The sequence below is a fragment of the Struthio camelus genome, chromosome 13 (genome assembly GCF_040807025.1).
Source record: "Struthio camelus isolate bStrCam1 chromosome 13, bStrCam1.hap1, whole genome shotgun sequence".
Lineage (NCBI taxonomy): Eukaryota > Metazoa > Chordata > Aves > Struthioniformes > Struthionidae > Struthio > Struthio camelus.
The window spans coordinates 14,516,322-14,539,418 of NC_090954.1; the positions used below are offsets into that span (position 1 = coordinate 14,516,322).

The following is a 23,097-nucleotide window of genomic DNA, read 5'->3' on the forward strand; positions in this document are numbered from 1 at the left end:
AGTATTGCTTTGTAATAAAATGCTTAAGGAACTGAAATCCGCTTGAATCTAAACTCCTCCCATCAGGAAAGTTCAGAGCTGGAAATCAGGTCTGCTTCTGGGGCTCCTTATCTTATCCTTGAAGCAAAAGAGACTTTCAGAGATTGGACTCCTTCAGAAAACGGAAATCTTAAGAATCCTTCATTAGAATTTATAAAAATTCTATCAGACTGCAAGAGAAACTCCTCACCTTCCCAGTTCCCAAATATCAATTTTTCCTTTAGTATGCTCTAATTCTTGCACTACTTTTTCTCTCCTGGTTTTTTCCCATGCATTATATATATTTAAGTTTATATATATTGAATCTACTACAAGAGAGTAGAGAGTCTGATCTAAAAATGAATGTTGGAGGAAAAATAAAAGCTTGATGCATATAAATGCTTTTTATATACCTTCTACTCCTTCTATGTTAAATATTTTAAGAATCTCTTTTAAGAAATATTGTTAACCTCTGTTGAATTGTGTTCAGTTCAGTAAACTCAACAGGAAAATGAGTGCATATTTGGTTGTGCTGGAAATATTTGTACAATAGGAAAACAGTAATACATTAAAGGAAACTGAAGGGTGGCTTACTATTCATGGAGCAACGTAATAGGTTCCAAGCTAGAAAGGAGGTGGAGAAAGATGATTCTTCTCTCACAAAATGTTTTTCTTTTGATTATAAGAATTTTATATTTGAAAATTCAGGCCAGAAAATAGTATAAAAGGGGAAAAAAATGTCCTTCCTCTCAGCCTTTCCCAGTTAGGAGAACTGCAATATTCCTAAGCATATCCTGAAATAAACTCATTCATATATATTTCCTCCTTCCTTAAAGATTCACATTTTTATAGATACTATTAAGTCTGATTAAGTTTTACACAGCACATAAATCACTGGACTACACAAAGAACAAAGAATAAGGAAGAAGTTGCAGATAAGAACACTAAAATTTGTACATATGATATTTAGCACATAGTGATTGGTTTTTTTCAGTCAATATGCTGTTTACACTAATACTTTGAAATAACAGGGTGATACAGTTGACTATTTAAGCTCTGACCTTCCTGAATATTGGGTATCACCACAGCTGGGATTGCATTCCACTGGGCTTATGAAACATGAGTTGTAATAAGTATAAGCACTTCTGGGCATAGAGTTAAGCTACATAATGACTCAAAGACTAAAGATAATAACCATTAATAGGGAGTCCAAAGTGTAATTCAGCATACAGTAGCTTCTGACTTAAAGGAAGACTTCCTAATGTTATAAATCTACTGAGGCAAAAGTTTGCATTTTGCATAATATTAGAGCACTTGAAAAAAGAAAGGGAATAATGCAAAACCTAACATGTGAAGTATGGCCACATTACATAAATGCAGCAGTTTTTATTTTTTCTATTTAAGTAGGCAATTTAATGGTTTTTGCTAAATTTCTTCATAATAAATCTCTTGGGTTTTCTCAGGAAAAGAAGTCTCCATAATCATAGTTAGAAAGCACTGGAAAAGGTGTGCTTTACGGTACACCATCCACAACCTGGGAAAGCCCTTAAGTATCCCTGCAAGGTCATTTCCATTTGAAGAAAGAGTAAATAACACTGGATTAAATAGCACCTGACCTCAATTTGCCATGGAAATAGCCTACTTTTATTTAAGGAATCTGGTTGCTACTTTGCTGACACCCGTTCTCTCCCCACCTCGAACAAAACCAAAAGATTGGTCTAATGGCACTTAGTAATGGCTAAATAAATGCATGTAATCCCTAGAATTATCTGCAGGGTCTTTATATTTCCTGTCTGCTGCATCAATTCCAATGGAACAAACTATTCTGTGTTTTTTGAAAAACTGCCCTGGTGTGGTTGAAAAGATACTTGAAAATGTAAAGAATGCAACATTTTCTAAGTCATATTTTCTTGATAACTTCAGATTTAGCAAAGATGATTCAAGAGAATGTTCCAGTTAATTGCTTGCAAAAAAGAAATTATGCGACCTATGGAAAAAAAATGTAGATTTTAAGCATTCAAATCTAATCTCTGCCAACACCCAAACATATGCCAAACAGATCACACCTTCAATGTTAGTTAACTTTTCCTGTTTTAATTTATCCTAATTTCCTATTTAATTACTCGTTATGCTCCTAGAAAAGGTTTTCATTATTTCAAGTTACTGTGCCTTAGAACAGTTCTTGGTCAAATTTTCATAGACGTATCTGCCTATCACGGGAGCAGTTGTGTCAGATGCAATAGAGAAGTGAAACCTATAAAGCAGTGCACAGCCTTTTTGAAAGAGGTGCCATGAACTGTATGCTAATTTCCACGTAGAAATAATTTGCTCGTTTCTGGTGGCCTTGCTGTTGGCTGCGCCGCATGCTGTGACGGACAGCCTGTGCAGTGGGAAGGGTTGGGTCAGCCTCAGACAGGGGTATGCTGTGCTGTGCTTTCAGCACTCATCAACACCGGAAGGCACGCTACTACTGTCTGAGATTCCCCTTTTTCAGAGCCATGCCTGTCACAGCGTAACAAAAATCTTTTGGGACAGACTGCTGCTTTGGGTACAGGGTATTAGAGTCAACAGCACAATGCATTTCTGTAGCTGTGTCGGAGCAAGCAGCCAGTCAGAAGCCGTACAGGCTGCCTTTCACCCAGGAGCAGGCACAGAAGGGGACTCAGACCAAGCTTCATGTCTGCGAGCTGCACCGTCAGCAGACCTACCTGGCCGGAGAAGCCTGTTACAACTCGTCGTTGTTTGAGGTTGGTCTCCCCATCAAGGTTGGCAGTTTCCAAGTGACAAATCCCATTCTGGTCGGAGGAGTAGAGCAAGAGGATGTCAGCTGGGATGGTCTCGTTGCACCGCAGCTGCACAAAGTCCCCCACTTGGACATCTTTCCAGCGCTTCTCAATGTAGGCATGGTCTTCCCTGTGGCATTAAAAACGTCCTGGGTGAACATTCACACAACAGTCTTCCCAAAAAGAAAATGGGATGGTAGCACATTGTTGTGTTTTCTTAGAGGACACAGCACAGCAGTTAGAAATTAGTGATTTGGACAGTTTCATAGTATCACTTCACCCTACCTCACTTTCAAAATAAAGTCTCTACATGTTACTATGTCAAAAGTTATCTTTAATTCTATAATCTCCCCAGCAGGAATAGAAAGGCACTCAGACTCACAGAAGCAAGCATTTTAAAGTATCTTCCTCCAAAAATTCAGACATTTCACCAGAAGTACTTTGTTGCTTTAAACTGGGTAGCTGTGTCTCGGATACTTGCCAACATCAACACACAGATCCTGACCGCAGCAAAATGGTATCTCGGCCAGACTTGTTTCAGCTCTCCCCTAGTAACCCTTGAAAGTTAATTACAAGCCTCAAGCTTAGCCCATAAAAACAACTTCAATAGAAAGAACAGCAAAGAAGTTATCGTATAAAATTGAACAACCATAACGCAACTAGATTTTTTAATGGAAAACTTGAGATGAAAACCACATAGCTTCTAAATATAAAAAAAAGAAAGAAATACAAAATAAAAGAGGTTTAAGGAGCTTAAGGAAAAGAAGCCCCTATTTCGTCAATAAACTGTCGCTCAGTTCAGGTAATGACAAACTTTTTTGACATTATCTTTTCAATAACTGATCCATTAACAACTCTTAATCAGCTAAGCAAACAGAAGAACTGCACAATAAATTTTAAAATTAGTCAAAGGGAAAACTGCACAGGCAACAGTGGGCTGATTTTTCTAAACTTTTGAGAGGAAATAATTCTTTTAACACAAATAATTGGATTATCTTATGCCTTGATCTGCAACAGGGAAAATGCTCATAATACTTTAACAGACTCGCAGTAAAAGACTTCTTGTGATGACTCAAAGTCTCATTTTTGCTTAAATTTTTAATCATCCTCATTTACTGCCTGAAGAATACTGTTTTTCAGTTAATTAGGTGTTTGTATCATGAGAAGTGGTGCGGAAATGCAGTAGATAAAGTGTTTTGCTTTGATTCAAAGGCACACATCCAAGCATTGCTTCACAGCCAGGCCAAAGGCTGCTTCCTGCTAACCTCCTTTCCCCATCTACCGTAAAGGAGAGCCAGCCCTGATGCTGTGGGGCAATCTTCTGCAGACGGCCAACGTCCTTATCTATAAACCAACGTGAAATAGAAGCTTCCTGCAAAGGTTATGGTTCTAAAGGTTATTCAAATTCTCTGCATTCCCCCTGTGAAACATATGTTACACACACAGCTTTAAGTACTGCCCATTTACTAATTACAGAGGAGAAGATGGGTCAGAAAAGCCGAGTGACCTCTTTCAGATCACAGGAAAAGTCTTCCTGAGCGCTGGGATGAGCATTCACTATTCCCTAGCCCCAGACCGACATGCAGGTTAACAGAGTACCCCTCTCTGCTGCAGCACGCCGAAGCTGGTAAAGAAACACAATTTCTTTGCAGAGGAGCAATCTATTTCCTGGAAGAACTGTGAGATTAATAGTCCTCTACAGTACAAAGGCCTTCTACAAATTTTTTAGTGCTTAACCGACGGATAAAAGAAAGAAAAACACTTCACAAGCAACCTGTGGCACCCCACCACACCATTGGCCCAGCAGCCTTTCAAGATTGTTCAAATGAAGCAGTTTCCTTTTAGCAGTTGCCCCAACTGGGAACTCTGCCCATTTTCTGTTCACTGATTAAAGTTCATAGCACAAGCTCCTGTTGCTAAATAAACAGAAGCGCTTCATAAATCTAAGATGGTCTGACGAGAAACGTATAAAAAAGGCAAACACTTTCGTGCCATAAAATAAATAAGATGTGGTGATTTTCAATAGGCAGAGAGCTGGAAATCTGTTTCTTACAGCAGGCAACGTCAAGGCTGTGGCCCAGCAAGGATGTGATCCAAGGCAGAAGTTTCTCAGTGTCCTCTCTGCTTTACCAGCCAATTTATTAACAGCAATTAGCCCAAGCAGAGCCACAGATATGTCTCTTCTATCCTATGCTCCCTTGCTGTCTTGGGATAACGGGTAGCAAGATACTGCCCATCAGAATATAACGTAGATAAATAGAGGCAGTTAGCCTTGAGCACTCACAAAGTCTGCTAGAGATGAGTACTGGACTCATCATATCAGATCAGATGGTCTGCACCAAAGAGACTTTCTGGAGGCATTTCTGGGAAGAAAGGATCATAAAAAAATGCTAGCTGTGGTTGGAGACTGGAGAGGAACATTAATAAATTATTTACTTTGTGTAAACAATGTAATTGCATGTTCTTGAATTCAATAAAAATGAATTTGAAATAAAAATGGGTCAAGAGGGCCAGGATCAGGAGGAAAAATCTGTAATTCTGCTTCCCCAAGGAGATGCAATTAAAAAAAGTCATCTTTTGTATGCATGCCTATGACTGCTAGACTGTCTTAGAGGAAGATCTTCAGAAACTTTTACCAGTCAAAACTATCAAACCAAACAATTAGTTTAGTGACTCTTATTTCCTTGAATAACTAAAATCTCCATTTCAGGATCCTTTGCAATTTTAAGTAAAGCTGCTGTCTGCTTCCTTTAGCCCTCTAACTTGCCACTGGATTGTTATAACATCAGCCACTTAACAAATATTTGGGTTTATCTATATGTATGACAATTTTTTTTTTAAAATCAGATGTAAATTTTATAGAATGCTACATTTAAAAATGGCCCCCTCAGGTATCGCTTACCCTATCAAGAATATTATTGCTCTGAGATTCTCAGTGCTACTCAGTCAACAAGTAGAATCACACAACTATTTACAGTCTATTTTTGCAACAGAAATCCCAAATGTTTTCATACTGTCAATGATTACACCAGCTTTTATAAGAAAAACTTTAGAAAATGCTTCCAAAGACCACTTTATGGACATGACCCCCAAGGTAAGGAGATACTGCCATAAAACAGAAAAACTGGAAAAAATTAAGTGGTTTTATCACTTGAAGAAGGCGAGGAATGGAACAGACTCTGAAACGTGTCCATAGATAGAGCACAACACAAGTTGGCCCATAATATTCCTGAGCAGGAGATATATCTGAAGGGTAGAAGATATTGTGTTGTTCATGCTAATTCATTACTGGTGTTTACCATGTTACTATCACTTTCTGTAGCTGGGAAGGTTGTTTTTTGGTGTGGACATGAGCCCAGCAGGATCAAAGAATGACATTATTTAGCAGAGGTCAGTCCCGTAACAAGCCCTCACTAGCAAGCAATTGTATCCATTTCCCATAGTTGCAAACTTCCTCTCAGGATTTGAATAACACAATAGAATAGCAATGAGAGTGAAATTTTTCTAAAGTCTAACAAAATACATCTTTAATCACACTGTTTTGGCATTGCAAGTTCCTTAATGCTAACAAAGGATCCTAATTTTTTATGTGCTAAAAATGCCTGTAGCATCCCACCATGAAAGTTATTTTCTCAGTGATAAAAGGATTCTATATTCAATCATTCCAAGTTTGTATGGACTTAAAACAAGTACCAAAACTTTAGAAATATGTTACGTCCATGTGTTTTAGAGATAAAAATGCAAGTTAAAAAAATCCACCTGCCTCAATTTTATAATGAGCTGGACCAAATGAAGAAATAAAATCAAGTAGAAGTCAAGAGCGTTTTGAGAATACATTTGGTTAGACTTTAGTAGGTTCATTTTGTAAGTTATGGGTCAAATTATTGAGGAAAAATCTGAATTTTCTTTTGAATACTGCCCAGAGCAAAATGCTGTTGCTAGGATTCTGCCTTGCAGTAGATGGAATGAACAGATAACTCCAAGCTCAGTTATTTACTGACTGCTAATCCTTAGTATTAGTTTCCAAAGGCTCCTACTAACTCATCAAGTCCATGGGAGGCACAGAGACTAAAGCAGCTTTTTGCTAGTCACCTCCTTACACGACCACATACCATCTTGAGGTCACATGTAGGAGCCTGCTTCTCTCTAGATTTTAAATGTGCCATTTCAGACAGTTAGTATGACACTCAGTGTCACATTGTCACTATTCTGCAGGTCTCTAAGTTGGAAACTTAGTTTCTCATTTATTTATCTTTTGCAATTAGCTTCTGCTGCTGTTTGCTAAGCCACTGCACACTGCTTCTGTGAAGCAGCTTTAAATGCCTTGTCAGGTAATAGATCTTCAGGAAGGTGTTGATAAAACAATACACAAACAGGTGGTAGCATTAATAACATCATTGCAGGTTTTCTTCTAAAGAGGGCAAGGATCTTCACTGTAGTGAGGAACATTGACTGACAAGGAGAACTGCTAACTTGCTGCTCTTTGACTTTCCGGTGCTGCACCCCGGACCTGAGTGTTGAGAACCTGACATTTGTCTTTTGCATTTATCAGTTTAGCATGTTGAGTATTTCTTCAGCACACAGTCAGCATGCTCACCATTAGATGAATTCATGTTTTAATTATTTCTTCACAACTTTGACATTACTAGTTTCAAGCAGTTGCATGGCAACATACACCAAACCTTAGTGTACTCTTGGTTGAGGCCATTTCTGAACTCGCTAGAAGTTTGAAGAACGCCTCCAGTTAGCACAAATAGAAGGCACTGTTTCTGCCTTCAGTAATACCTATTGTTTACTGAGGTATCTGTTGTTATGTTAGGTACAAAAACTCCAGTGTACCTAAAGCGTACAGATTATTATCCTGCAGTCATTGTAAAGCTTACTTACATCACTACTTTTATATGAAGTAATTCATGCTCCAGCTGATCAAAGTTCATGCTTTGTGGTTATCATAAGAATATGCATATGCATCCATGCAAGATATTACACGGAGCTGGGGTATGAAACCAGGATACTCAGTCATACAAGCTCATACACCACTCAGAGAAGGCACTATTTAGATGTAGAAGATTTTCTTGGACATAGCAACATCAATTGCAATTTTGCCAAAGGGCATGCGATGGGACTTCAAGCTGGCCAGAGGCTTGAGACTATCTGTCCTCTCTTTTTTTGTTGTTTTTTTTTGTCATTTTTTGTTTTTTTAGCAGGAGATGAACTCAAACCTTATACTAAGCAGAGAAAAGGGTTACAATAAAGGCCATCCTGACTTTTTGTGACATTGATGTTGTCAGTGGATCATTTGGAGGAAGAGTATATCAATGCTTGTAGGACCTACTTGAAAACCCCAGAATCTAAAAGCATCACAGAGAAATTTCACTGAGAGCGTAGTCAGTCCACCTCACGTAGGAGGCCTGTAGACTTACTAGTTAACATGCAACTCCATAGGATGGTTCAAAGCACATAAAATAGACTTCTCTTCTGAATGACTTTCTCCGATATCTGAGTTTAGGTGCTTAAAATTAAGCAGCGTGAACAGCTCAAATACTTAAATTAAATACTCAAATACTTAAGTTAAATTTCCAGAGGTGTGAAATCAATGTAACTAATAAATCAATGTAAAACCCTGCCTGGATGCTATGGAGTGTTTGTAGATCATTAAAGCTTAATCCTGGAATATTTTTGAGGGAGGTTGCCAGATCCAAGCGATAGGTTAATTGTACACTGAGTATTTTCTCAATCACCATAGAACTTCAGGTTAATTAAATAATAGCTTTTAGTCAGTGTTGGGCTGGCATTCACTTACAGTTCCACAGTTGGCTTGTATACTACATTCAGTGCTGGCAGCTGTTGTTAGTAAGTTAAGGACAGACTGGAGAGAGTTCAGAGAAAAGTAACCAAAGTAGGTTTGGGGGGATGGACTTGTAAGAGAGATGAAGAGGGTGATAACAGAACCTGACTAAAAGGTCAATGGTGGCTAGGTGTATCAAAATGAATGTGATAACAACCACAACTATTCAAAGACTATAAATAAATATTATGGATGAAAACTAATAAATTAGGCTTGTATGAAATCAACTAACTTGAGGAATTTGTACGCAGTTAAGGAGCGCTAATGAAAGCAGACTATCATAGGAGATGCTTTGACAATCACATTTGGTAGACAGTGGAAGCCCTACTGCTTGAAAAATTTAGAAGCAGATAACGTATATTTTAAAGAATATCGGGAGAAAAGAGGCAATTGAACATAGGTCTGTCCCATCTATATTTGGATTTTCAGTCTTTTTTTTTCTGTTGTGTGACTTGTTGTGAAAGCATAACAGTTTATAAACAATTACTATGATTCTAAAACCCTTTAATTTAGAAACTAAAACGTCCACAATCAAACCCCAGGTCTAAGTCATTATATCCCCTCAAGACACTTTATTAATCGTCTCCCCTTTTTTCAATTAACTATTTAGCTACCAGTCTAGATTATAAATCCAGCTGATCTATGTGAAAACAAAATTAGAAGAAATGTGTTTATAGGACAGCCAATTTAAACTCAGTGTTCCTTACTCTGAGCAAGAAGGGCAAGCTACTGCACTTCCTCCAGTCTTCAAGAAAGTTTTGGAAAATATTCAGCGTTTGGAAAAGAGAACTCTGCCTTTGTGTTTCTCTTAGAACACAGAATCAGAGATTCTGTTATTGAAATCTGAAATAAAGAAAATATACTCTTCAAAATTAACCCTTTAAATCCAATTAATTGTCAGTCTTAGGGTGGAAGATCAGTTGCTCCATGAAAAAGAATTCTCTGCCGCCACAAAATTAGTAAGACTCACAGTGTCTAGAAAAAGCCTTTCACCTATGTTACAAAATTACCTACAGCAGATGATTCATAAGGAAGAAAATTAGAAGATACCACACTCTTCCATGACTTTGTAGCTAGCAAGAAGAACAAGAAATACCAGCTTCCAAAAGCTCTATAGAAGCCTGATTAAAATTATTCATGATATAATAAGCCGTAACTACAGATTTGATGGCAGTTGTAATTACCCACCATTTTTCCAGACAGGATGAACACTGTAGTCTGAAGCCCTCTCCATTTCCCTTTCCCTTACATCGCCTTTTTAGGCCATAAAACTTTGGTGAAAGACAACATTCTAGACAAGATTTATTCATAGATTATCAAAGCCCTATTTATGGGATGGAATGACCAGTTTTAATATGGTCCCATGTCAAGTTTCAGCATAAGAAAGCATTCACAGCTATGACTCTAATGTGGATCTACACGTACATTGCAATTCCATGAGGAATATTTTTCCCATATACAAAAATAAGTTTTATTGTATTTCACCACTTCTCACCTTCTCATAGTAAATGTCTTTTATATATAAATTACCATGGTAATTCTATCTAAAGGGGAAATAAAGGGGATTCCCCATGTAGTTCCATTCACTAGTATCTACTGCATCACCTACTATTCCCTTTGAGATTGGCCTTAAAAATAAGTAGGTCTCATTGCCTCATAGATTAATGTAACACTGAGAAGATTAAAAAAATCCAGCTAGACTCTAGCCTCAAACATAGGCAAAAGAAGTATTTTTGTAATTGACCCAAAGAGCTAGATTTATTGACATAAAAGTACTCTTAGATGAATAATATTTAGAAACTTATAAATGACTACTTTTTAAGTAGCCCCCAAACAAGTAAATTCAATTTCCCTGTTTAACCAGCAAGATATAAAAATAAAACCCAATGAACATGCACAAAAGAAACAAACAGCACTATATGACAAAAGCCAGAGTTTTGCAAGATTTTATGTCTGAGAACTCACACTATATAAAGCACTATTGATTAATACGAGGAATGACAAACAACTTTCAGGGAATGGTAAGTTTTGCTCTTCTAGCTCTCAGATGTGATATTTTAAAAGGAAAAAGCCACTTCCTACTGAGAGGGTAGTTGTCAAACTAATAAAATATAATTTTGAAACTCCTTAAAGTCCTAAAAGCAAGAAGATATGAAATATTTTGAAGACTTCAGCACAGACACTCCTAGTTGATTCATTCAGAGAAGATCAGAGGCATATATTACTATCTTATGGTTTTAAACTGTATTTTTACACAGTTTTATTTTGCATACAATTGAAGCCTCGCTTACAGTTTAAAGTATAAAATTCAGAAAAGTGCAAAGGGCTATAATTGATACAAATAGCTCCCATTCCTGATCTTGTTCTGTGCTACCTTATATTGATAGAATTAAGCCCTCTTGAAATTTCCTTAAAAACCCAGGTGCTTAGTAGTTATGTAAGCACCTGGCTTCCACTATCCTCCACATCTAAGAAAGATAGCCACTCCAATACTATGTAACTTGAACTTTCCCTCCCATTTTGAACATGAGGTTTAAGCAAAACAGAAATATCTTTCCCTGTATCAGAACAAATACCAGGCTTACCTAGCCATCATGATTTTTCACAGTTTTATCAAATCATTCTGATTTTCCAGCAAGACAATATATTAAATGTTTTTAAACAAAACATGTCAATACTGATGAAAGATCCCAAGTCAACTTTTTTCTTAATGAAAGCTGTACAAAACTCACCTGCTGTAAATGTAACAGCCCATATTATTGATTTCTTTGTCCAATTTGTACCGCCGAAAGTCCTCCCAAGCATCTTTAATGGCTGTAATAGCCATTATAACACAAATTGGGATCACGGAAACTTCTGGTTGGAAAGCATTAACCACTGGCACAAAATTCAGGAGAGCGATGGCCACAAAATAAATATTGGCGAAGCGGTGAAGCTGTTCAGAGATATTTTTAGGGAGGAAAGTCAAGAGGGTGTATTTTGTAGTCTTAATTTCATTACAGTCATAGTGTCTGTTTGGATTTTCCTTCCACTTCTTTCTTCCAAAGGGCAAATTGGAGATGATCACTCGTTTATTTTCATTTTTCCTCTTTCTTTTCTTTACTTTTCCTCTCCTCTCCATCTCTTCATTTTGAATTTCAGTGTCAGAAGAAGCACACTGGCAGCATGTGTTTTTGAAAAAAAGTTTTGTCCATATCTTCAAAGAGAAGCAGCCTCGAACGCTTTTCCGTGACATCTTGTTCTCCTGCCAGAACGTTGCTTCAAATTTGATAACAATGAAGGGAAAATAGTTCACTAATCCAGATAAATTTCAAAGCAGGGAGGAGAAGAGTCAAGCTGTCTGGAGTTCACAGCCGTCTCACTCGATCACAGCCTCCACCTGCCTGAAGACAGTAGCATCCCGGCTCACCTCAGCCGGTCCTACAGCCTGCCGGGGAGCACGTCACAACACGAAAGCATCCTGAAAGGGTTGTTATTCCTGTTAGGATACGCCTGGAGGCCCCATCCCCAGCATTTCCCTGGCTTGCGTATGTGCTCAGGTGAAGCGTCTCTGCTTTAGCACAGAACCGGGACAAACCTGAGAACGTGCGCAGTTTACACGGTTCCCTCGAAGCTTTTCTGAATCACTTGCTCTCCATGGGAGCTAACAGGAAGTTCAAAGGTAACGGGCAGAGCACTGCGCCTCCGAAGTCAACAGCAGTCTGCTATAAACCTCCTCAGAGACAGCACTTCTTTCCTCTATCTACTATTTATTGTCACACTCATTTCACAGACTATTCAAAACAACAAACAAACCAACCAAAAAAATCCTCACACAAACCAAGCAAACCTATGAGTCGGTAGCAGTGTGTAGTATAAGCACAAGTAGGCAATTCAAGGGCAGTTAACCTAGATTGCCCCTCAGCCAGGTCCTTCTCCTCCGGTAGTCCTCTAGCCTCTGGACACCCAAAGCGTCTCTCTCCCACCCAGTAATTTGTTCCTACCCCTCGTTTCTTTTTCCTCATTGGATCTCATGCCTCTGCATGTAGATATACGGCATATATGACAGTTAATTTCCAAGAGAACTACATGAATGCATACGAAACAGTAATCTCTTCTCTACAGACCTGGGCTTAAAGAGGAGCGAGATAAAAGAACAGATATAAATATTTTAACTCCTTCCAAAGCAAGATTCCTATTATGTTACACAGTGACAAGCTAAGTAGTGTTAAGTCAAGTTAGCACTTCAACAACAAACTCTGACGAAATCTAAATGTTGCAATAAGGATTACACGTAGAAATATTTCTTCCTTCTGAGTCACTACCGAGCAAACATTGCAGCTTACAGCACATGGGTGTTGTACTGTCTCCAAAATGAAACTGTGATGTATTGATCACTTGAACTTACTGGAAGTCCTACTGAATTTTTTCAGTTCCTGATTATGCTTTGCCTTAAATATAGTTCATTATTAATTTTTGTATTGATAGTTTTAGTGGAAAACTTTTGAAAAACATTGCTTCACGATTTTAAAGAGTCCCAGTGGTCCATTCCAGACTTGGCTACGTTTCAGGTGCTCTGCGCCACTTTTCCTCCAGGTTGTGCGTGCTGGCAAACTGGTTTAGAAACTTGGAATGAGAACTTGAACATCAGTACACACTGCTGTAGCCTGAGACAAAACCTGAGTGATATCAGGATGACTGTAAGTGACATAAATGAAACGCTTTATAGGCAGAAAAAAAAACACTTTATAAGAGCTTTTCCAAACTTACTGCGATCCAAAGGGACAGTGAGGGAATCATTGCGAAATCAGATGAGCAGTTTCCACCATATCAAATGCAAGAAAAAAATAATCAGTTTAGTCTACTTACTTGTCATATACCTTTGTTTTAGAGGAGTTTATAGTCTTATCAAATTGGTATTTTCTGTAGTCTTCAATAGCATCCTTCACTGTGATGGCAAGCAGCACCACAATCAAAGGCAGCACAGTAATTTCTCTGTGGAAGACTTCCACTTGTGGGAACCAGTTTAGAACCACCAGAAAGAGGAAATAAAGATTAGCCAGCCTGAAAGGGCATGAAAGAAATTAAACATAGTCAGAAATTAAAACATGTCTTTTTCTTGCTGAACATTCCTCATTTCATGTCACCTCTGTACCTCCTCTTCCTCTCCTAGAAAGGATTAATCAGTTACTTTACTATTATACTATAGCTACCTTAAGTTTTTGATGTATTACAAATGCTTTTATCAGGACTTAAAACTTCTTTAATGATGTCCCACTGCCTCAGACTTTAAAATAAGCACAAAATCAAGCAAAATCCTCAAAAACCAAACGAGTGTAACAGAATGGATATAAAAAAACACATGTTCAGAATTGTAGAACTGTCCCCAGCAGGAATCAATGAAGGCCTTCATGAGTTTAGCAAGTATATGGAAAATGGAAGATGAAATTACAGAGGTATAAATCTAATATACCGAACAGAAATTTCAAAGCTAGAGATGGATAGACAGCTTTCATTTATCTTTATCATAATGATATTTCCCCAGGCATCTTATTGACATGACTCCTTATGCTGGGGTACCTCACGCCACATCAAGCTTTGGAAAGAAACCTGACCTAGCACTAGCCATTTTTGATATACAATACGGTATAGATATATATGTATACTGTTTACAAGATGGTGATAAACTCAATTAAATTCCCTAAAAAATGTACTACAGTTATGTATAAGACTCTGAAAACTTCTCCAGAATTTAATAGATGTCTCAAACACATCCAATGAAAATGTCTCATGTTCTTAAAAATTAGAGGTTTATTCAACACAGAAAAAGAGGAGTTTTTAAATAAGTTATTTGAAATTTTTACATAGAGGACCGCTCCAGCACTCAAGGAAGCTGGCCTCAGGATCAAAAATAGCACGTTAGACCCAGCATAGGCTAGCGCACAGCATTTATTCACTTTAACCCTCCATTTCAGTGTGAATCAGCTAATAGCTGGGTATAGATAAACAATCAACTACATTTTAGTAATATAATAAGAACAAAAGCAGCCCTTCCCCAGCACCTTCAAATATTGTTCTTCAGAGAGAATTCTCAAATATCACATGTCCTTCAATGAGCTTTTACCTGTGAAACTGTTCAAAGAGATTTTTGGGCAAAAAAGTGAGCCAGGTGTATTTTGTGGTCTGTATCCTGTTTCCAGGATAAAATCTAGCAGCTTGGTCCCGGTCTTTCTGCTGCCTCCCATTGTTAGGGAACACAATCCTCCATTTGTTTAAGTTGAATTTAGGTTTGTCTCTGACAGAAGAGAGTAGTGGTGTTGATTCTGAGAGAGCCTGGGAGGGATGGTGAGCTCCCAGCCGCTGCCAGCGATACAAAGCTGAGTCCACAGACAAAGCCATTTACAGTGGGGATGTCACGCTGGAAGACAAAAGCATGACAAGAACTGAAAGCCAATTCCATTCCGGTAGAAAATTCACTTTGTGTCCTGCCAGTATAGGTTTAAAGCAGCAAACAACACTACTGTTCAGTACCTTACAGGTTCAATCTTCAAGCTCAGCACTTTCTGCAGAATAGCATAGAATAACAGGTACAACAGTCTTCAGCATGAAAAAATCTATTTCTATCTCTGTAGGGAAAAAAAAAACCCTCTATGTTCTATGTGCTATAACTGCAAACTAATGTAGATAAAAGCCAAGTTAACAGATGTGAACAATAGTTTTTCTACCACAAAGTCTGTATCATTTTTCTCAGTCATAAACTGCCACCAAATCTATTCAGGCATTCTTCTTCAAATGTCTCAGACTTTCTTACAATACCTTTTCTATTCACAATTACTTACAAAGGGACTGGCTCAGGTGTTGAATCTTAATGGCTCAGATAATAAAGAACTGCAACATCAGCTTAATCTTATTTATACTCACATAACAATTTTTCAAAGTCTGGAGAAAAATCTGATTTAAATGCAAAATGTCAGCCAGCAGTAAAACAATGGATGTTTTACTGGCTGGAGAGATAAAGGAGTTCAATCTACTAATACTAATCCTATTATCACAGGACACTTGTCTTCTGACTTGTTCACACATTCACAACTGCCATTGTAATCCAACGCCCTTGGTGCTGAGGCTCCAAAGTGCAGGTGTATATGCTGTTATGCTCAATCTAAACACAGTAAAATCTCAATCTACCAGCAGGAGTACAGAGACTGGAAGCTCTCACATACAGGCGAGGCAGTATAAGGTTAAAAAAAAAAAAAAAGGCTCTGGCTTTACGCAACATCAAAGTTTCGCGGAACTCAGTACCTGAACTGAACCTAGCTTGCTTAAACTGTGGGAAATACGGAGAAAGAAATTTGATTTAAACCTGAATAATGGTCACTTAGATTAATTCACTTATGAACTGGTTTAAACTTCATTTAATAGAAGTCATTTGAAGTGGATTAAAATATCCGCACCTGTTTGTACAAGTCTAAACAAACATATTTGAAACACGCTAAAACTTTAAATTGGCCAGTACCTTTATTACAGGTGGGTCCTTTATTCTCTCTGCTTTTCAGCTTCTTCTTCCAAAATGCCTTTCTTTTAATGTATGCAATATGTGATTTTCTTTGAAAAAAAACATAATTGTATTAAAAAGAGGTATGTTATTAAGTCATGGAAGGGGAAAAGTATACTGTCCTGAATTGCACTGGCACATCTGAAGCGTGTTATTTCATCAGCAAACTGCAAGGCATGTTTATACGTTATTACTCACTAACTATATATATATATATTTTAAAGAAGACTTTGTTCTCAGAACCTTTTGTTCGTAGGACACCAGATTTAAACTAGTAACATGACTGAGTGCACAAAGTACAACAAACTTTATGACAGCGTTCCTTGTGTCTGCATTTTAGCGCACCTGGTGCTTGTTTACAACGGAAAGGTAAGATTAATCATTTGAAGGTGTTATATTAACAAACCTACGTGCACACAGCCGAAAGCTGTGAATGGCCTTGTTCAAAAATGAAGAAATTTGCAGTTTATTCTGCAGATAGGACCTCCCGTAATCCTAACTACTGCTCTGCCCATGCCCAGATAAATGATGAGTGCTTCGACTGAAGTCAAAGTGATGTTCAACCTTAGCTACCTTAGAGCTAGGACTTTCTTACATTATAATTTTTATCTGTGGTGTTGAAATATTTTACAATGAAGATCCGATGATTAAATCCCTGGTAGCTACTAAGAAGCATATTGATCACTCAGTGGAAATGCTGCAGCAAAATGATGCAGCTCGTGGTTGCTATTGAGAGGCTGGACACATCTGCCGCTTTGTTCGCAGTAGTAAGCTGTCCATTTAATTTCAGCTACATCATAAATTAATATCTGACCAGTAGATGGAAGAGTAGTGGACTTCGGTGGCTCAAAGACTCGTGGCACAACACGCATCTCTAACAACATTATACATACACTAAGTGCTGGATGTATGAGTTGCATATAACCTTATTACCTGTCAGAGCCCCAAATTATTTCTGTACCTGTGATACACCAAGGCAGGATTAAATTGCTTTGAAATTACAAATTAAAAAATAATAATAATTTCAGGCATATTTCTATAAATAAAAGGAGAAAAGATTAATTAAGGTAGCTTTATCATTAAAAATTGCACATCTTCCACAGCTTTCACAGGAAACTTTTTCTACAGCTTCATAAATCATAATTAGGGAAGTTGCTTAACATTCAAGATAGGATCTTCTCCCCACCCCATCTTTAACTATTTCCTTAGGATACAAATCAATGAAAGAAAGACCTGGTTCTATTCAGTTTGGAAATCAGCTTTCTCTTCAGTGTTTTCTTTGCAAGGCAGCAGTCAAAAATAGTGCTGCATCCACAAAGAGAGAGGGCAACTGGTGCCAACAGACAATTAGCTGTGTCGCAGGAGACGTACAGACTCCATAATGTAAACCATGCAAAAATAAGCAACTGTTATACTGGAGGAAATTATGTAGCTGGATGCATAATCAAAGCAGCAAGCTAATGGCTTTTTTGACACAGGAATTACAGTGCAGGCAGTGAAAACACTAACAGAACCAAACCTAAAGCTTACCATTCCAGATTGCTAAGACTAAAAAGGAGCCTGAACTTGTCAATGTTAGCAGATGACCCAGCAGGAAAGAAGAAAGAACTCAAGAGATGCATTCTTCTGTAAAACCACAATTTTCTTACTTCAGCCAAGGGACAACAAGAATCTTCCAAGTGTGTTACAGGCACTTTGACATGTTATGCCAGTTACTTTGTACGTTAGGAAATCCATAAAAAATAGTACATTCTTCTGGTAATATTTTTAATGTCTCTGTCCTGGCTCTTTCTTAGAATTTTATAAAACCCTTTCTCTGTGATTCTAGAACATTTTACATGGGTACATCCATGTGATATATGTCCGTACAGAGAAATATCACCGAAAATCCATTGAAGTGTGCATTTTTTCAACATCTATTAACTACATTGACTGGTTTTCTTCCATCTCGCTAGCGAAACTCAGTACTATAACGCACAATGCAAGGTGATGCGGACATTTCAGATGCTATTATGCTTGGGATAGGCCAGCTATTCCGCTTCAGAATAAAGATTACAAGTGTTAATTCCAGTGCTGGCACACGAGAACTACTGCTGTTTCGCCTAAGGTCTCCATTGTTAGCCATTTCAGAAATACTTGCCTTCAAAAAGGATCTGCAAATTCCAGAGGCCTGCTTTATTTCTGACCAAGATTTTGTGATTTTCAGCCTGTGAGGTCAGAAATGCCAAGGAAGCACCAGCTGTGGCTGCGGCACCTTGCATAATGCGCAATTACCCTCTAGCTAATCAAGGCACCACTCTGATGAGAACTACAGGCAAAGGCATGTGGCTGTGCTCCAGCTGGGTTCAGACTAAGTGAGCAGGGCACAAAAGGAACCTCCCCATACCGTCAAACCTCCAAAACCTAACAAGTGGGAGGGAGTCTAGAGAAATTATTCAAGTAAGACATACAGAGGAAGAGCCATTAGGATTTACCTCCAGTGCATTACTGCCCTGGCAGGGTAAGCTTTTAGTGTCTCATTCTCCAGGCTTTTCTTAAGTTGCAGTCAATTAATGATATTACCGTCATTCCCTTGGAGTCCAATTCAACAGCTGAAAAAACCTTCAGTTACAAGAAATCGTTTTCCCTCTTCCTTTCCACTCTATTATTTATGGCTCTACCTATGGGCAGCCCTCACCTGGTCAGACATATATTTGTCACTGGTAATTCCCACACTGTTGCAAGGAACGCCAAGTAATCTAGCCTAGAACAAGCTCCTTCTCTCCTTTTGTAGATGCCCCCCAAGGTTCCCACAACAATAGACATATATTCATTACCTGAAGCCATAATGAATCGTTATCTATTTTATTCTTCCTTTTAAGAATGGCAGTCCTTCCTATTGTCCAAATTTTTGTCGCTTTTCTCTGACCTTCCACTGGGGCTCTTGTGATCTCAAGAGACGTGCAAAAAGCCGAAACATGTCCAGCAATTTCATTTCCTGAGCTTCTACATTTGGAAAAAACAAGACAGAAAATAACATGAAAGTGATTCAAGTAGAATCTATTTATAACAAAGGTAATTTAACCATACAGAAATGTGTCAACCAGACACCACGTTACATTAGTACGTGAACTGAGAATTGTGTAGCTGGTGTTAGTACAGGAGGTTAGACACAGCGGTCACTTTATTTCACAAGCCTGCATCAAATTTTCTGAAACATGCAGAGCAATAATAAAGGTGTGAAAACCTTTACACTTTCTTAAAATTATGGAAAAATGTACGTTCAAGAAAGTTTTCAAGAGCTCTGATATTTGATGAAAGAGTGAAGCGAACAATACACTAAATTAAAATGGTGTCATTCACATTGTCATCAGGAAGATGTCGAAAATCAGAATTTCTCTGCAGCAAAAGGAGGACTGACATCATGCTCTTTCTAAAGAGACTGGGGTGCAATTTGTTAACATTTATCATCAGGCAAATCAAAGGGATAGTGTCATTAAACAAATTTTTCCTTGTCATTTACCCATGGATTAAAGTATACAGCTCCTATTAATTTCAAAAGAGTGCTCCATGCTATTTTTGGAAGAGATCATTTTTTTGCCCAACTGTTTTGTAATGCTACTCTAAGAAAGATTGTGTCTGTGAAATGCTATTGACTACTCTGCCACAAAAAAGAGGATTTTGCATATGGTGTAAAAACAATAGTAACATACTTATTGCAATAAGCAGCTGTTATTTATATCTCATAAAGCTTAAGGCTGCCATTCCTAAACCTACTGTTTTGAAAAAGCTCATTTATTTTCTTCACACTGAATTTCATCAGCGGGGAGAACTGTCACCATGGTTAAGATTAGCGCTACGTGTCTGCTCTAAATGTTTTCTGCAAAGTCAACGTGTGCTCAGGTTTAGCCTACACTGGGTAAGCTTTCAGATTGCCTTCGCCTATATCGACAACATAAAAGTATTCAAGGGAACTGAACACATTTTGAAACGAGAGAGAAACAAAATAATTATTCCTCTTCTTGGGAGGAACAAAGAGCTGGAAGGTGTGTTGGGTAGGCAGAGGTGGAAGGAATGCTGCCGAGCCCTGTTTGAGTATGGAGCTCAACATATTTAATGGCCCAGTGTATCAGAGATTAACTACTATATATTCATCTGACTCAGGTAGGCCTACATTTATTTTTGTATTATTTTGTACTTCTCATACTATAGCAGGAATGTATGGTCAGTCTTTTACAAAAAACATGACCTTTCCTACTAAAAGGCATATCTTATATGAAAAAGAAACAGAGGGGAGATGGCACACTAAAATCCAGTATGCGGTTGGTAGAATTTGGCATATTTTTCCCCAGCTATTTCACGTCTATCTTCTATTTGTGAATATTGCAATTGCAAATCAGTACAAGTATTTGGGAAATATTTTTTCTTTCTCAGAAAAGGGATGCAACAGCTCACCGATGGTAAATGTTTTCCTCCTGCACTTTTTTGCTGAGAATGGAAGGGGCACCTCTTGATTCTTCAGAGATAGCCAATATAACTAGCAACCAGCCTGTAATTACTCAACATCCTCCAACCACTAAAGAAAAATTTCCTTTTATGTGACAGAAAAAGACTTCATTAGGGAGCTGTGCCAGTGCTCTTAACTAGGAGCAAGGACTAGTTGTGACACATACTTCACAAGCATTCTTTTAAAAAGCAATCTCTTATCTGAAGAGTCCATATGTTTAAAAGGTATCACTGTCTGTTAGAGAAAGCTCATCAGAAAGCTAGCAATAACAAAACAACTCTTTCTGCACACGTTCTCCTCCAAGGGTGCCTTCCTTCTGTCAAGTGACAAGCTCAGTAGCAGGTCTCTTGGAGCTGGAGAGAGGAGTCCTGCCTTTCCTGTACCTGTGCAGGAAGCTTTCATAGAATCATGCCTCATGTGCTGTTCATTAAAGGAGATGATAGATTCAGATAAAAAAAAAAAAAAAGCACACACACACACAAACCTCTTTCTCATGAGCATATGTAAAAACACCTTCAGATGCTAGCAATACAAAGAAGCAACTTTAAGACCTGTCAAAGCAAGACAAGGTCTGTCCTCCATCTTCAAAAGTTTTTTGGGTACTTCCAGAAACTTGACTTCCAGGCAAAATTTCAGATAAGGCGGAGCTTATACTTAAAATATCAGTACTGTGAGATAATGCAGTGACAAGACTTACACAAAGATGTGAATATTATTAAGAGCTACAGCTAAGTAATTGTCTCTCCAAATTTTCACCTGATATTTTCACTTTTACACTGCCTTATAAGGCAAGAAGGCACACTAACACAAGTCCTCTCTAATATTTAATGTAATTATTTTAAAACTTTTTATTACATTTCCTAATTGAAAGCAGCAGCATTTTTTCCTCTATCATCTATATGGAAGCTGTGGCATCCATTCAAGAGTCATTCTGGAGAAGGTTTAGTTGGGGAGATAAACATCACCAAGTGAGCTGAGTATTACAGAAATCTCAGCCACAAAGTTCTTTATCTGCTTTGCCTGCTAGGAAGTTCTTCAATTTTTTATGAAATTGTATAGAAATTCCTGCTCAGTCACATCAATTCAGAGAAAATATTTAATGTTAAAGCAAATGAAAAAGGGAAAGGGGACTGAGAAGAATGAGGAAAGCAATTGCACTGATTAGATGGATGCAGACCGCAGCCTAAAATTATGCTGTAACATTTTATATTACTGAAATAATTCTAGCAACTTTTTTTTATACTGCAGGCATTGGAAAAAAGAGTCCTAAAGTGCTTCATTCAAAAATGCTAGTCTCTGCAGACTGCTATCATTCAACTGTCAAGAGATATGTATTATGGATTAACAATTACATAATGTTTTTGTGTGAGAGTTTGTGTTTGGGATAAACAGAAAAGAGCTTTTCATAAACCTAATGCGTCATTAGACTGCTGGGCTTCAACATTCTATTATTATATTAGATTGACACATGTTTTTCATGTCTCGACTAGTTTCTCTTTCCCTGGAGAAGAAAAATAAAAATCTTGCAATAATAGGTTAATTATAAGACTCTTTCCTCAGGATAGAGAAGATTTAACTGCCTGGTGGAGAACTTTCCTCTAGCTTACGCTGTGCGGAGGCATGTTCAGACAGCACAGTCTTCTACAGGGCTGCAGCTGTTTTATTAAGACTGGTTTCAAAACAGACGTGCTCTTAGCATACGCTGACATATAGGTCAGGAAGACAAGGACGATTATCAGATGGTTGTTATTTGAGAAGGAAGTTGCTCACTTGAAAATAGTAATGCTGGATGCTCTATTTGGCTTCATTCTGTGAATAAGGGAGTTTGCTTTGATCTCCCGCATTACAGGCTCATTTAAATGAAGAGTTAGACTGAAATTATCTGGCTAACTTTGCAGTGAGGATCATTACTGCCAGCACAGCCAAGTACTACAGTGATCTACTCCTATTACCTGTACATGGACTGATAGACGTTTTACAAGCGTTGGCTGTGGTAGCTTCTGTGCTATAACCACATTACGGTGCCGAAACTATGTTTGGCCCCCTCACACCTTCGACTGAGGAGATGCTGGGAAGAGATAGTGGATAGAGCTTTTAAAAGTCCATAAAACGTCTCACTTGGAGATATCAGACGGGAAGGGCAGCCAGGGCTATGATTTTCATGAATTAGGATGAGATGTTCTTGTGGTTTCGCTGACAAATTAATGCCCAGGCATGGAAGTGATTCCACTATATATCCTAGAAATGTTTAATGTATCTTTTCAAACAAGTAAACACAGTTCCAGACATAAGACTATAGGCTTCAGCCCATATTCCCAGATGTGGAACTGGTCATTATAAGAAATAGAGTCACACATCTTGGTATGTATGTAGTTTTAAAAGCATGTATGAAGGTATTGTCCTAAATATAGACGTTTTCTGAAATCAGACC

General features: G+C 38.0%; 1 protein-coding gene across 6 annotated transcripts in view; it reads right to left on the reverse strand.

Annotated features, from left to right (window-relative positions):
- ATP10B (ATPase phospholipid transporting 10B (putative)) overlaps nucleotides 1–23,097 on the reverse strand; it is a 331,169-nt gene that overhangs the window by 47,759 nt on the left and 260,313 nt on the right. For 3 of the 6 annotated variants that reach the window (XM_068959947.1, XM_068959948.1, XM_009685591.2), the window contains 5 exons: nucleotides 18,997–19,165; nucleotides 16,142–16,230; nucleotides 14,753–15,046; nucleotides 13,498–13,692; nucleotides 2,727–2,931 (listed from right to left, as the gene is read on the reverse strand). In XM_068959947.1, the coding sequence (XP_068816048.1) occupies nucleotides 2,727–2,931; nucleotides 13,498–13,692; nucleotides 14,753–15,027 (675 nt within the window). In that variant the 5' untranslated portion in view covers nucleotides 15,028–15,046; nucleotides 16,142–16,230; nucleotides 18,997–19,165. Of the gene's footprint in view, nucleotides 1–2,726; nucleotides 2,932–3,183; nucleotides 3,593–11,381; nucleotides 12,215–13,497; nucleotides 13,693–14,752; nucleotides 15,047–15,159; nucleotides 15,255–16,141; nucleotides 16,231–18,996; nucleotides 19,166–23,097 lie in introns of those variants that run through there. The other 3 variants (XM_068959946.1, XM_009685590.2, XM_009685592.2) reach the window with 3 other exon arrangements.